The sequence below is a fragment of the Uloborus diversus genome, chromosome 7 (assembly GCF_026930045.1).
Source record: "Uloborus diversus isolate 005 chromosome 7, Udiv.v.3.1, whole genome shotgun sequence".
Lineage (NCBI taxonomy): Eukaryota > Metazoa > Arthropoda > Arachnida > Araneae > Uloboridae > Uloborus > Uloborus diversus.
Genome location: NC_072737.1, coordinates 119,334,621 through 119,350,954, shown reverse-complemented (window position 1 = coordinate 119,350,954; position 16,334 = coordinate 119,334,621). Strand labels below are relative to the sequence as shown.

At 35.5% G+C, this 16,334-nt stretch overlaps 1 protein-coding gene across 1 annotated transcript in view; it reads right to left on the bottom strand.

Annotated features, from left to right (window-relative positions):
* Nucleotides 1-2,235: 2,235 nt before the first annotated feature.
* Nucleotides 2,236-16,334, bottom strand: part of LOC129226456 (ovochymase-2-like) — a 45,391-nt gene continuing 31,292 nt past the window's right edge. Inside the window, exons 8-9 of the mRNA XM_054861063.1 lie at nt 15,326-15,468; nt 2,236-2,473 (exon numbers count right to left, since the gene is read on the bottom strand). Coding sequence (XP_054717038.1) covers nt 2,288-2,473; nt 15,326-15,468 — 329 coding nt within the window. The 3' untranslated portion in view covers nt 2,236-2,287. The remainder of the gene's footprint in view (nt 2,474-15,325; nt 15,469-16,334) is intronic.

Below are 16,334 nucleotides of genomic sequence, written 5' to 3'. Positions count from 1 at the left end.
ACCGAGAAATAGTATTACGTACTCTTTAGCTTCACAAACGGCGACAGTTGAAAAAATTGACAAATGCCTTAGCTATTGAAATGATTCCACAAAAAAAGTTTGGCTAGATTCCAGCTAATCGATTAAATACCCAGTCAACACAAATAAATAAATAAATAAATAAATAAACAGATTAATTGCCTCAAAGTTGCATTAAAATGGAAAATAATCAGCCAAATCCATGTATTATTTGCCAATCTTGTGCAAAAAAATCTTACTTTAAGATTTGACTTGAGAAAAGCCTTGAACAGCCACAAAAAGCAAAGATAGCCAAAAATACAACAATTTTCGTTATCGACCGGGAGTTGAGATGATACACTAAATACTGTATTGAGTTGAGGAAAGCCTTCGAACATGGAACTAAAAAGCTCATAACTCGTTTTTTATTCTACTTAGAAATTTCGAACAGGTGCCATCTTCAGCAGAAAAATCAGAGCTTTCGATAGACATGTAATGTAAACATGTGCAAGTATTTTTTTATCCCCATATTAGAGAATTTATAAGAAAATTGTGTTTTATTGCCTCCCTAATGGGGTTTTGCCCCCCATAACGGGATGAAAACTACCCTATGTGTTATTTTGATGCAAAGGCTATATTATTGTAAAGTTTCATCAAAATCCGTTCAGTAGTTTTTGCGTGAAAGAGTAACAAACATCCATACATCCAGACAAACTTTCGCATATATAATAGTAGTAAGATATAACTAGGGGGCTATCGCCCCCTGCTCGCTATCGCTCGCCAACCCCCGGAACTGCTTACGCAGTTCCCTGTGGATCGCTTCGCGATCCATGCTCGCTTCGCTCGCTCGCTGTATGCCAATACATTAGCCTAGCTAAAATTTTCCGTAAAAATTAAAGTTGGTAATTGCATTTAGGTCACCATCCATTTAACCAATATGAAAATTACGTTCATAATGTTAATTTGTCTGCTTTAGCCAGATTTTCGACAGTTTAACTTTGCTGTATGTAAGATGACTGCCTTGGCAATGTGCACAACTTTACCATTATAGATACAAAAGTGTCTGTCATTGCTTTGGAGAGATTGCACTTCTACCTGTTGGTCCGCGGAAGGTATTTTATTTCCCTTCTACCACCCATTGGAAAACCAATGAAGGCATTCCCCTATCCGCCACCTGGGGACGCGCCCTCTAGGGGTTACAGGCTCCCCCGAGGGATGTATTTACATTATTTACACTCTTATATATTTACATATTTACACTCTTATATATTCTAATCTGAGAAAACTTCCTCATATACACAATTAAAAATGTCCCGTTTGGGAGCCACAACTGACACTGCTTCAAAAGATCTTGTTCTTGATAATGCCACATAGAGCTGGCCATGACTAAAAACAGGCTCAGAGAGCACCAAACATATTTTCTCAAACGTTTGTCCTTCTTGTTGTTATTCTGAATCCTTGCCACGTCACGAACAAAAAATGGTTTAACTAAAAACGCGAAAACTCGCCAAGGCTACTTTGCTTGCACAATACTAAAACTACTATAACACTAAACAAATTTGGCGAAACCTTTCAGCTGAGAATAAAAGGAATGAAGTAAATTCTTTCTCGGTTATTCATTTTGAACTGAACTGTCGTACTGAAGCAGAGAATAGACGACGCTCAAAGCGCCTACGCGTTCAAAACAACATTGCTGATGAACATGATTGTGGAGCAATGTCTGAAGAATGCGAATTTTGTGGTGCTCTTTATTGGCAGAAAGAGCGTAATACTGCAAATAAATATACTAAATGTTGCCATGACGGAAAGGTGCGGTTACCGGCATTGTGTGACGCACCTGATCTGTTGAAGGAACTGCTGACTGAAAATTCCCCAGCCGCTAAAAATTATCGGCAGCGAATCAGAGAATACAACTCTGGAAATGGCTCGTCTTAAATTGGATTCAAGAACGGTTTCCTGCCTTCTTTGAGCTTTTCTTTGCTGATTAAGGTTGAAATGGGCCACAGCCCGACTCAAACTCATCTCAAAAAAAAAAAAAAGTTCGTTGAGTATTCTGTGATTCAAGATTTCAAAACAACGTAGAAGTTTGTTTACATGATTTATCGGCGAAGTGTTGCCAACAGAGGTTTAGAAATTCACCCCTTCATTTGCCGGCACGTAAGAGAATTATATATATAGATAGTAGTAAGATTTATTTATTTATTTTTTGACAAATAAATCTGAAAACAATGAGCGTAAATTCATTTTTGTAGTATTATTGTTTTTATCTTTTCCAATCTATTCATACAAGTCAACTGTACTTGTCGACCATTCTTATGATATATCCGATTTTCTCTGAAATTTTGCTGAATACACTTGGATTTCCTTCCAAGCCACACAATCCTTCTATTTCTGTATCTGCTGTAACATAACTGGCGACACCATGAACGCTCCATTTCCCCTTTTCTTCACATAGTAATGGACCTCCACTGTCTCCCTAAATAGTGAAAGTGTATATAAATTTCAAAAATGAAGCAAGAAATAAATAAATTTGAGACCGTCTGTAAACGTCAAATTTTTTTCATCGTATTTGACCCCCTACATAAACTATTACATAAGCATATTGTTATTAAAAATACCGATCTCACACTTCTTACTACACCGTCGCCCTTCAAAGCGTGACATCATTTTTGGACGGCCCCTTGTGAGGGCAAATAAAGCAATTTTCTCTAAATTTGCAAATTTGGTAAAACATTGAATTTTAAGTGTATTATTATTGAGGGCAGTAATAGCAATCATAACCATTGTTCTACTGGGTGCGACATCATATCAATCTCCTGTATTTGGAAAGGGTGCTGCTTGAATTGTGATAGGAATAGCAGTTATATGTGCTATTTGCAGTAGTCCCAATGGTGTGTCAGGGTGACAACCTTTACCTTCTTAAAATACACCGCCAGCTCAGTTATTCCATCCGAGGACTGCTCCGTATTTTGAATATTTCTGCCTTAGCCCTGGCTTAGTGCGGTAACTTACTACAAAATACCTAGCTTGGCTTTCAATCTTCAAGTACACCGTTGCTTGGTCACTCGACTGGTGTGCTAATTCTACATTAGCTACCAGTTTGAATGCCTCTCCTGGTTCCTTTAAGAGGTTTTCCGCCTCCAGCTAAGTTATTTCCTATTCCGGACTGATGAGTGCTAAAAAGCACGAAACTGCAGTCCTTGGATGGAAAAACTGAACTGGTGGTGTATTTAGCCCAGTTAATGAAGGTAAAAAAAAAAAGGCTTTGTCGCAACTAATTTAGGGAAGGCTGAATTTTTGAAGGATGTTAGCAGACCAAGTATACAGTAGAAAAACACAAAGTCCCGATCCCCACCCCTCTTGCTTTCTCCCCCACCCACCTCCGAAACATTGCAAGAGCAGTACTATGATTATACGTTTTTCGTGTCGCAACTAATTAGGGGAAAGCTGAATTTTGGCAGGATGTTTGTACATAAGGTACACACTAAAAAGCCACAAAGTCCCGACCCCCCACCCCCCTTGTTTTCTCCCCCACCCTCCTCCGAAACATTGCAATAGCAATACTATGATTATACGCTTTTTGTGTCGCAACCAATTGGGGGAAAGCTGAATTTTGGCAAGACGTTAGTAAATAAAGAAAACACTAAAAAAACACAAAGTCCCGACCCCTACCCCTCTTACTCCACCCCTCCACCCTCTCCGAAACACTTTGACCATCAAGAGCAGTACTATGATTATTCACTTTTCTTTTCGCAGCTAATTAAGAGAAAGCTGAATTTTTGCACGATGTTAGTTCATAAAGTGTACACTAAAACCTAGACAGTCCCGACCCCATCCCCTCTTGCTGCTCCCCCGCCTCCTCCTTCTGAAGCATTGCACACTGATCAGTTCAGTACTATGATTATACGCATACAGCTTGAATATTTATGATATTACCGGTGTGTTCCTTTTTTATTTCACTCCTAACAATATTGTTACAAATTCTGTAAATAGAAATTATTGTAGTAACGTAACCTGTAAATAGTTTCCCGTAATGAATATACAGCCCCTTTACATTCGGCCGAAGTATACGTACCCCTATTCTTTTTTTTTTCTTCTTATTTCATTCACTGATTTTATCAATGAAAGTGAAGAACGGTGTAGCATTTTCTGGAATCTTTGAGAGATTTCTTTCGATGTTTATAAAAGCGTCCCGCGTGATAAAAAAGTTTAGTTTGATTGAGAATTCGAACTGAGAGTGTATTAGCTCTGTTTATTGCGAGGCATTTCGCTGTGTTGTTTTCGTATTTGGAAGTAAATACGTGTGTAACCGTTGAGTTTACGGTGTTGAGTGATATTTGTTTAATTGCTGATGATTAATTTAGCAGTTGTTAACGATTTCTCCTGTACATAGTGTAAATAAAGCTTGGAAGTCTCGCCGGATCCGTTACAATATGATAAACCAGTGGTGCCCAACCTAAGGCCCATGTGCCGTATCCGGCCTGCGTAGCTGATCCGTGATGCCCGTTGTTTTGTGAAATGTTACAACTGGAAGAGCACGATTAATGACTATATTACAATTTGTTAGCCAAATATTTAGAAATTGGTTTCTGAAAACATTGTTGGGAACCACTGTTATGCACAAATTATGAAACATACACTTTTTATGTAGATATCTCAGTTTTAGCAACTTAATCATATGCAGAAATCCCACAACAAAAACCAAAAAGTAACTTCAATAAATTAATAGCTTTTTTTTATTACGTCTTGGAAAGAAATGTTTGAACAAAATTGATAGATAATCTTTACTAATATTATAAAGAGAGAGGGCGGATTTTTGTGTGTTTATATGTTCGAGGTAATCTCCGGAACCGCTGCACCTATTTGAAAAATTCTTTCACTATATGAAAGGTGCTTTCTTACTGAGTAACATAGGCTATAATTCGAAAAAATCCGATAAATAGTTCTTTTTTTTTATTCAAATTTAGGCCCAAATTTCGCGTAAATTGCCTATTATTGGCAATTAAAGGGGTGAAAAATTACTTGCACATATTAATATTATATATCGTTAAAAAGGGTAGAATTTTCTGCGTTCTAAAAAATTTATTTCAATGATCTGACTTAATTACGGCGGGAGTAATTTGCGTTTTTAGCTCGAACTTTTTTAGGCTTAGCTGAAATTTAGGCACTACTTTCTTTATTAAATCTATCAATAAAAAGTGAAGCAATTGTCCCACAGTTTTTTTTTTTTTTTTTGACAGCATTGGAAAAAGCGAGATTTTTTTACTCCAGATCTCTCTCGACCTGTAATCGAAAAAATTAGCTTCTATCTTCATAGGAAAAAAAGTTACAAGCGTTTTTAAATCAATTTCGAAATATTTCATTTTGATTCAGGTTGTCAATCATTTTATTTTCGCGTTTCCATGGTTACGCTTTTTGAATTCATTGTATATTTTCTTACTTTGCTTAAACTTATTTTATTTCATGTTTCCATTGTTACGCTTTTAAAATCCATCTTTCGCACTTTAATTTCTTAAAAGTATTTTAATATCTGTCGTCATTGTTTGGAAGGGTAATTTTGCATGGTGTTTTTTTCTTTTATTTAAGTTATTCTTTAAGTTATTAAGTTATTCTTTTAATTAATTGTTGAATATATGTCTCTTGACACAATTTTTGTTCTCAAGGTAGATCGGGCAAAGCCGGGCAACGCAGCTCCTAATATATAAAGATTTGAAAGCTACTGTTAATGTGATTTTATACCTTTTTTTTGTTTGCCGAAACATTTATAAAAAAAAAAAACATCCGTGAGAAATTATAAAAAAAGATTTATAAAAAAGGAAATAATATTATATAAAAGATTTATAAAAACAGAAAAAACATGCCAAAGAAAAAACATCCGCTTCACTCGCAAAAGGGCTGGGTTCCGGTAGCGAGGTCGCTTGGCACGTTAGGCGCTGAGCAGGTTCAGTCTAGGATTATTGTTTTAAGGCAACCGTTAATGTAATTCATTGTTTTTGCGATTTGTTTTGAAAGAAAAGAAACTTTTGATTTGCTTTTATCCGAGTGAAATGTACCACATTATCTTCTTTTTTTCTGACAATGATTTTTGAATGTTCCACGGGATGGTTTTTTTTTTCGTTAGACGGATGGATTATGATAGCGTGGTTGCTGGGCAAGTTTGGCGATAAACAGTAGAGCTGCGGAATTATTTTTACATTTGAAAGATGTTATTGATGTCTCTTTTTGTTTATATGGCGAAATATTTTAAATTGCAGTAAAAACCGCTTCACTCGCTAAATAGAGTTTTAAAGCAACTGTAAATCTAATTTAATGATTTGGCGAAAAGTTTTAAATTCCAGAGAAACTTTAATAGTTTTTTTTTTTTGGAAAAGGTGTGTACTTATTTTATACAAAGAAAAACGATCATTTCACATGATAGGCGGAGGGTGCGTCAATTCTTTTTATTCAACGGACTTTTTTAGCACGGGCATCGCTGTCCGGGTCCTCTAGTAATATGATAATAGTCATTTTCTTGAAATGGATCAACAATGTAATGACGTTCACTTAAAGTTTTTACTACCATAATAGAATTATTTGTTACAAAAGTTTATAATTCGTTTGTGTTGGCGATAGTCTACAAAATAATGCTAATGCTTGGCTAACTATTTAAGCTTTAAATAAATCAGAAATAGTATATTTGAACTGATTATTTTCTCGCAGCGGATATATTATTAACGTTTAATATTACTTTTGGTTTTTATTTTTAACTCTTATATAAGGGGCCATTTCCTAATATTTCATCGGTTTGGTCCGAAATATTGTTACAGAAGATACAGTTTGAAACACATAATCTTTTCAATTGCAAGATACTAATTGGAGAAGTTCACTTGAAGCAGAGGTAATCTTCATGAACTTATGAAACAGTCTGTTGCATGAAGTATAATGCCAACCCCACTCTTCTGGGGGAAGTTTAAAACCTAACCAAGTTTGAATTTGGTATTGATCCTAAAAACTATGGTGGAAACCTTAAAAAGATGTTGACGAGTGACGTCTGAAGTTGGTGGAAGGTTTGATAAATCAAAAGTGGACTTTAGGGACATTTTTGTGATTACTTGCTTTTCACAAACCTTTATTCAAACTTAGTTAGGTTTTTAACTTCCAGCAGAAGAATGGGTTTAGAAATATATTTCAAGCAACAGACTGATTCCTTAGATCATGACAATAACCTCTGTGCTCCAAGTGAAATTATCCTACTAGTATCTTGCAACTGTAATACATTGTGTTACAAACTGCACCTGTCGTAAAACTGGGTTCGATTGTACGTCTATGTATGGACACTGTAGTGGAATGCATTGTAACAATATTTCAGACCAAGCCAACAAATTGTTAAATGACCCCTTATAAAAGAAAAATTATAGTTAGAATAAATTGATGCCTTTTTTTTTTAATGCAACCTATTTTTCAGAAACCAGTTGCTACATAATCTTCGAGTTGTAATATTTCGCAAAACAACGATTTACACTGATCAGTTTCATGGGCCGGATGTGACCCGTGGGACGTAGGTTGGGCACCACTGGTTTATAATACTGGAAGAAGTGAAATAAAAAAAAGGAATATTTCGGTATCATCATTAGTTTTCGAGCTGTAAGCGTATAATCATAATACTGCTATTGCAATGTTTCGGACGGGGCGGGGGGGGGGCAGCAATAGGGGTAGGGACTTTGTGTTTTTTACTGTATACTTAGTATACCAACATCTTCAAAAAAAAAAAAAAACAGCTTTCCCCTATTTAGTTGGGACAAGAAAAGCGTATAATCATCGTACTGCTCTTGCAATGTTTCGGAAGGGGGAGGGGAGAGAAAGAGGAGTGGGGGTCGGGACTTTGTCTTATTTTAGTGTATACTTTTTGTACTAACATCTTCAAAAACATCCGCTTTACCCAAATTAGTTGCGACACGAAAAGCGCATAATCATAGTACTGCTCTTGCAATGTTTCGGAGGGGGCGGGAAGGAAAGCAAGAGGGGTGGGAATCGGGGCTTTGTACTTTTTTAAAAAATACAATACGTACTAACATCCTGACAAAATTCAGCTTTCTCTAAATTAGTTCCGACACGAAAAGCGTACAATCATAGTACTGTTTTTGCTGTGTTTCGAAGGGGATGAGGGAGGGGGAGAAAGAGTGGTGGGGGTCGGGACTTGGTACTTTTTTAAAGAATACAATACGTACTAACATCCTGCCAAACTTCAGTTTTCTCTTAATTAGTTGCGACACGAAAAGCGTACAATCATAGTACTGTTCTTGCAGTGTTTCGGAGGGGGTGAGCGAAGGTGGGAGAAAGAGTGGTGGGGGTCGACTTTGTACTTTTTTAAAGAATACATTATGTACTAACATCCTGCCAAAATTCAGCTTTCCCCTAATTAGTTGGGACACAAAAAGCGTATAATCATAGTACCGCTATTGCAATGTTTCGGAGGGGGTGGGGGGAAAGCAAGAGGGGTGGGGGTCGGGACTTTGTGGCTTTTTAGTGTGTGCTTTATGTACTAACATCCTGCCAAAATTCAGCTTTCCCCTAATTAGCTGCGAGACGAAAAGCGTATAATCATAGTACTGCTCTTGCAATGTTTCGGAGGGGGTGGGGGAGAAAGCAAGAGGGGTGGGGTCGGGACTTTGTATTTTTGTAGTATATACTTTATGTACTAGCAACCTGCAAAAATCTAGCTTTCCCTAAATTAGTTGCGACACGAAACCTTTATTGACTGGGCTAATTTTAAGTATATCTGCCTTAGCCCTGGCTTATATATTTACGGTATATCAACATACTAGTCCTATATGGTTACAAAACCGTAAAATTTTACGTTGTGGTATCTTTACGGGTTTTTTTTGCTGTACTAGTGGAATGCGGTTACAAAACCGTAAAGTGTGGTATTTACGGTTGTTCACCGTATTAGCTGTATGTGGTTAAAAACCGTAAAATTACATGTTTACGGTTTTTTAACTGTTTTAGTTGGAAATGGTTTCGAACCCGTAAATGTGAAGTATCATCCGTAACCGTAAAAAGAAAAATTTGAAACATTCAAACTTGAATTCAGAACATATCAGAATAGTGAAATTTGCTCAAATGGGGAAGAAAAGTATGGGCGACTCATTTGTGTCAGCTGACCTATTAGAAGTCCCAAAATTATTACCAAGTCTCTAGCTGAGTAAAAGTTGCTTATATGCGTCAGGGTGAGAATCGTTGTGTATTGTGCAGGAGTATAAGCGTAATGGTGGTTCTTTAAGTGCTACTCAGCTAGCATTTCCCATTTGGTTCAACTTGACCGACATGATTCTGTTCAGCAAAAAAAAGTATTCACGTTGTGCAAATTACTGGACTAGACCTTTCACATTCGTATCAGACAATCACTGGGCATCTGCATGTTAAAGTGATAAACACTTCGACGGTTTCAAACGTGCCACATTTTTCAGCTTGTTACGGTCTGAGCTAGGAAAATCATTTTTTGTTTCCAGTTCAGTAACTGAGGTTATAAGATTTCTCACCTTCCGGGAAGGTATGCCCCTGGCGACTAAAGAAACTACAACTATAACTATCTTACTTTTAGAAGAGTTGGTGACTATGATGACTATTTTAGCCTAAATCAGGTGTGCTCACCTAGGGAAGGGCCATGGCGCAGGTTGCGCCATTAAAATTTTTAGAGCAGGGGGTGTTATGAGAGGTATTTTGTCCTTTATTTTTTTTTGGGGGGGGGTGCCCATGCCCTTATGGGGGATGAGCACCTATGCCTTAATAAAGACAAAAACGACTACAATTTTGTAAAAAGCTGTTACTATTTCAACCTTAAAGCGATTAAAGTGTAAAAAATACGACTGATGAAAAAAAATGGAAATGTTTAAAAAGAAAAGAAAGTTTCAGTTTCAAGTATCATCGGCCGAACCTTTCTAATATCAAACTTCCTCAGGTCAGCCAAAAGGCATCAAACGGGCTTGCGCTGCCTTATTTATCGCTAATAAGTCCCTTTTTTTTTTGTTTTTTACTTCCTTTTACAAAAGAGGATGTATCGTATTCGCAAAAAAATTTCACTCAAAAATCGACTTTAATTTCCATTTTACTCACCCCCGAATGAATATTGAGTTTTTTTCCCCACTCGACCACACGTGGATAAGTGCCTAAGAACGTATAGACACGCGAAATATCCATAATGATTATTCCCGAGTTAATTACAACGAATTTTCTCGTGACGTCTGTATGTACTTATGTATGTATGTGCGTATGTATGTCGCATAAGTCAAGCACGGAATGTCCTAGAAAGTTGAAATTTTGTACGTAGACTCCTAGTGGGGTCCAGTTGTGCACCTCGGTTGCATTCGGGTGTTTCTAAAGGGGTCTTTTGCCCCTTTTTGGGGAGAAATCATTGTTAATTTCAATGTAAACTCAAGTGGTGTTATAATTTGGCGGACACTTGGCGATACATCGCCCGTCTTTTGGTCGCCAAGTTTTGTCGACAGGCGACAAATTTGTCAATTTTTTGTTTTTAAATCTGTTTCAATTTGGCCACTGTTCGTGATATTTAGAGGGTCGATTATTGACTCACATTAAAATTGCCAGTAATGGGGAAATGGCATTAAATTGGAGTAAAAGGAAGTCATGTGATGCACACTTCAGCTCGTTTCTCCTGACGCCCGCCCGACTCATATTTCTTGCCAGCAAGAAAAACAATAATACCCTTGTGTAGATGAATATTAGTTTTGTTTTTTACAGCTGGCAAATAAAACTTTGTACCTTGTATTTCTTGGTTCGGAAGAAAGTAGTGTAGATTTTATAAACAAATGTATTTAATTTCATTTAAACGAGCTGATGTGTGCGTCTACTAGCGCTGCCAGAAATATCTTTTGGAGGGGGTATTTTGATCAAAAATACCTTCTGGAGGGGTTTTTTGATGAAAAATACCTTCTGAAGGGGATTTTTTGATTAAAAATACCTTCTGAAGGGGAGTTTTGAACAACCCAAGGGTTTCACGGAATACACTTTGGGAAACGCTGGTCTAAGGAGATACGTGCAAGCATCCTCTGTGTTAAAAGACGTGAATTTGCGTAGTGACTCACCAGCAATGAGTTCTTTTTTCAGTACTCGCATAACTGATCGTTACTACTTGGTCTAATTTCAGTAGTTTCATCGTTAATGAAGCTCTTGCCGGTGAGTTTATCTTGGATATTTCTTCCAATGACATCAGAAAATTTTCTACAGTAACTTTGTTTTTGCTATCCACCATTCCATTAAAATTATTCCATAAATCACACTTGAAAGAATAGCAAATGGATTATTGCGGACACAAGTTCATGTAAGCATGTTTTGTAATTGTTTTACCATTTTCTACTTATTTCCTCTGAAAAAAACACTTCGCTTCAAAAAACTGATTAATATCCTTTTTCAGTGTGAAATTTACTTTTATTTGGCACTACCTATGTTTTTTTTTTAATTTTATAATTTGGAATTGTTTTATGATTTTTCAAGATGGCGGCCAAAAAAAAAATTCACTTTTTTGCGGTAGCATGGGTGTATATTTTTACTATGTTCACTTCACTTTAAATATCTTATTCTATATTCCTTTTCAGCTTGAAATTTCCATTCATTTGATATCACACATTACTCTTTTTTTTTTATTTTTAAACTTCTTTCACGACTTTTCAAAATGGCGGCTAAAAACACCTTTTTTGCGACAGTACGGGTGAATATCTTTAGTATGTCCACTTCTCTTTTAATATCTCATATTTTATTACTTTTTAGCTGGAAACTTTCTATCATTTGATCCAACACATGATATTATTTTTATTTTAAATTTTTTTTAATGATTTTTCAAAATGGTGGCCAAAAACCATATTTGTCCCAACAGTACGGATGTATATTTTTAGTATGTTCATTAGGAGCATGTTACCTACCATTTCTCGCAAGAAACATTTCTGTTGCAATTTGTTTGACCCTTAACGCTATTTCTACTGGACTATATGGCAGGGGCGGCATTTCAGCATTTCATTTGGAGGGTCAAGTTTCTTAAATATGTATTACCACAGTGCAGTACAAAACACACGTTAGCTTACAGGAAGTGCTCATAAAATCGGTTTAAAATGAATAAAAATTAGTGTTTAGAAACAATTAAAATTTTGATTCGTTTTTTAATATGTTATCATACAAAACATCTCGATACTGAAGTTTTTATACCTTTTGGAAAAATTTTAACGCATGATTTTTGGAAAAATGGAAGAGCAGGGAATCGTGTTACTAATCTATCAGTGCCCAGTGTCAAGCTGTTTTGCCAGTACAGCTAAATAGAATTTTTTTTTTTTTGCCCATTGTACTTTGAAAATATACTGAGACATAAAAAAATCTTTCTCTACTAGAAGTTGATTGGAATAGTTAAAAAATAATTGAAGTAACTTGCTCTTCAAAATCACCCTGGCAACTTCAAAAATTGTGAGGGGGCTTAATTTTTCATCATTGAATAATCAAGTCTCGTCGGCGCTCTCAGTTTCAATGAGATGTCATCTACCTCCAGCTCTGTTATTCACTATTCCAGACTGATGAGTCCATAACAAGGACGAAACTACAGTCTCTGGATGTGATAACCGGTCTATCGGTATATTGTTTGTAATTTTTCTTGCCTCATGCTAAAAATTTTACTCATAATTGAAAAATTTTATTTTTCGTTTTCAAAATGCAATCCAGATAATATAGAGCCAACCATACAGAAAAATAATTATCCCCAAATATTGTGTTAATTTCATTCGAAACTGAATCTATTACTTCATACAAAATATTAAAAATCAATGTTTGACTTCACATCATTGTGGGATTTTTTTTTTTTTTTTTTTTTTTGCGCCTTTTTAAAATTGGCTCGAAGGAAGAATTTTCTTGAAAAGTTTCACGATTGATTGAAATACAATAAATACATCTATGTAAAATCTATTTTCAGTTTCAACTGTAAATTGAACTATAGTGGTAAGAACGCACAGATCAGTTGTAGATTGAACTGTGGCTTGAATAGTACAAAAATTAAGGGTAGCGGATTGAAGATGTTTTGATAGAGTAAAGCATTTTCCAAAAATATCTTCAAACAATAAAATCCTCAATACAAACAAATGAATAAAAATTCGAACAAAGTCATACATGCCAAAGAGCATGAGTTATTTCACCATTGAAAGAGTCGTTTTGCAATAATTCTTCCAGTCGTCAAATCACTACTTTGAAGTTATAGAGAAATGTTTTTATCGTTTTAACTCTTGAAGACCATCTTGTGTCACTCCTAGATTGCATAATTATAGGGCCCCATAAAAGGTATTTGTTGATATGTTTTTTTTAATTATTATTATTGAATAATTACATGCGTTTTCAAAAGCTGCTATGAAAGCATATAATGCATTGAGCAGCTGAAACGTGTTTCTAGCAGAAGAAAGCGATGAACACTCATTAAATAAATATACACTTTAAAAAAAAATGCGTAAAAGTGAATGTAAAATATCAAGGACTTTCCTTGTGTTTACCTTGCAGCCACACCACTTTGAACGGGCCTCTCCTATTGGACATACCATCGTTACACTGGGCACACAAGTATGAAATATTTAGCCTATATGAGGAAATGTCTTCTTTAGTTAAAATTAACCATGGTTCTCTATCAGTTTTCTATGTTTTGAAAAGGCCGAAAAATACTTCATGAATTTCTAAGTCATCATCCAAATAACGAAAAACCCTTTTTCTAGTCTGGGAATGTGTCGAGTTTCATCAAATAGTTACTGGGAACCAGCGAGATTTTTTTAAATGAACATTGATTTCCGACATACATAAATTAAATTCCCACATTTTCTATCATTCTGCTCAAAAAATTTGGGGGTGCGACCGCCCCCTCTTGACCCCCCTATTTGCCGCCCCTGCTATATGGTAGACAGCAGATGGTTCCTCAACAGACTATTGGGTTACCGATATCATATGTTGGCAAAAATTTTGCTTTGTTTAATGGGTACACATAAGAGTAGAGATGATAAGTTACTTCATTTAAGACAGAAAAGTAACTGATTTACTTGAAAGGAAAAAAAATGTTTATTTATTTATTTATTATAATTCTTTTAAATTTTTATGCTTTGAGACATTTAGAAAAAGTAATTACCGGCTGTAATGTTTTCATTGCTTTATGAATATCTCTAATATATGCAGCTGAGGTATATCTATTCATCAAGGTATTGTGTAACATGATTTAATATTAATAATATTTAAAAATAATATAAGACTTTTTTAGATACTATTTTCTTTGATTGACTACTATTTCACATTTAAGAGGCTATTAAAACGACTATTTTTAGAATCCCCACACTCTAAAAACAACAATTTCAAAAAGACGAAAAAGTACTCAAATTTGAACATATCGCGAGTCAAAATGGCTCCGACTACGTGGTATTCAAATTTGAAACATTCAAATACTTATCAAATACTTAAATCAACATGTGTGCTCATTTTTGAATGTGTAAGAATTTTGAAACTGAGTATTATGCACTCATTTTTGAGTATGAAGTAATTAACTATTTGAAAACATGCGTAATCATATTTGAAACAAAATTGAAAGCATGATAGCTTCTGAAAATTGTTGTTAAATGCATGATGAAAGAGAAAAAGCGAGTGTTGAAATGACTATATGTTTCGAACGTCTAACGTAATTCACTGTTTCCTTTTCTTCTTCTTTTTTTTTTTTTTACGACACTTGTTCCAGAACCATTGCCAAACATTTCAAATAACATTAAGAATGTAAACAATGGGGTCGTTTCCAATATTTTAAAAGTGTTTTTTTCTGAAAGAACATGCTTAAAGACATAGGATCTAACCATTTTTAAAATGATTTGTTTAATATTTTTAAAAAAATACTTAAATCGGTGATCTTTTATTGTTTACATTTCTTGCCGATGACATCACAAATGATGAAATGCCATCCAGTGTTGCCATTCTCAGAGCAAAATATTTAATTCGCATCTTTATCACGCGTATTGGCAACGATATGGTTGATAGCAAGCGTAGAGCGCAGTTTTAATTCGCTTCTTGATTATCATAACGTGGAAACGCGGTACAAAGATGCGCCAAAAAGCACCATTTGTGACGTCATCTATACCACGCCTTGTTTGAAAAATTGGACATTTAAAAAAATTAACTAAAAAATAACTGTTGGGAAAATGGAAGAATTTTCTGGGTCCATGTTTTTTTTTTTGCTTATTCTATCAATTTCAGTGACTAAAAGTACTACTTTTGACTGAAGGAAACAACCCCATTCCAAATTTGAATGTGATCGGAAACCTGAGTTCGTTAAAATACTTACGTGACAAACTCCATTGAGAGGCGCTAAACTACCTGCGCAGATCATAGTGTCTGGATTAAAGAGGATTCCTACCAATTCTCCACAGAATTCATCTTCTTGAATCGGATGGTGCGCCTGTTTCAATTTATCAGAACTACCAGATCCTGAAAAGAGAGAGGGGGCATTGATTGCTATATTTATTGTATGTTATTACATACCAGAGAACCGCCCGTCAAAGAATGACGAGTGAAAATTGCATCAACATTTGAACGAAGCAATTGCCTGTTTGGTGATTTTTTGATAGTTGAAATTTTAACCTTAACTCCAGTGGAGTAACCCTAAACTTCAGTAGATAGCAATCATTGTTGACCACTTTTTCGTTTCTTCATTCTCCTAAAATAAGTCTTACCAGCAAAACAGTTAAGTTACCGGATTTAGTTCAGCCTCGTCAAAATAAAGCATTTCCCTTCATGGTCAACAATACCAAAAAATATTATCAAATTATCACGCTATGATGCGAGTTTCATCGTTGGTGACGTCAGAAGCGTTACTCTATCAGTGGATTGGCTATTATATATATTAGGACTCGACCGATGCATCGGCGCCGATGGTTCAACAATTTAGACATCGGCATCGGCATTGGCGGCCGATGCTAACTTGCAGGAAACATCGGCCTTAAAAAACATCGAAAAGTCGATGGAATTGGCCGATGTTTTAGAAAAAAAGGACCTTTGCTGTTTTACTTTTTAGCTACTTTCCCAGTAAAAATCAGAGAAAGAAGAAAAAAGCATGAAAAAAGGCTTAATACATCTTAAAAATATCCCGAAAAAAAAAAAAAAAGTCAAAAATAAATAAAATAGATAAATATTGAAAAATTAAAAATTGGAAAGTAGGGTATTGAGATGGGGGAAAATGTCTGTCGGTCTGTCTGTCTGTTGGTCTGTCTGTCTGTCGGTCTGTCTGTCGGTCTGTCTGCCTGTCCCCCCCTAATAACTTTTGAATGAATAGTCCGATTCGAACAAATTTTTTC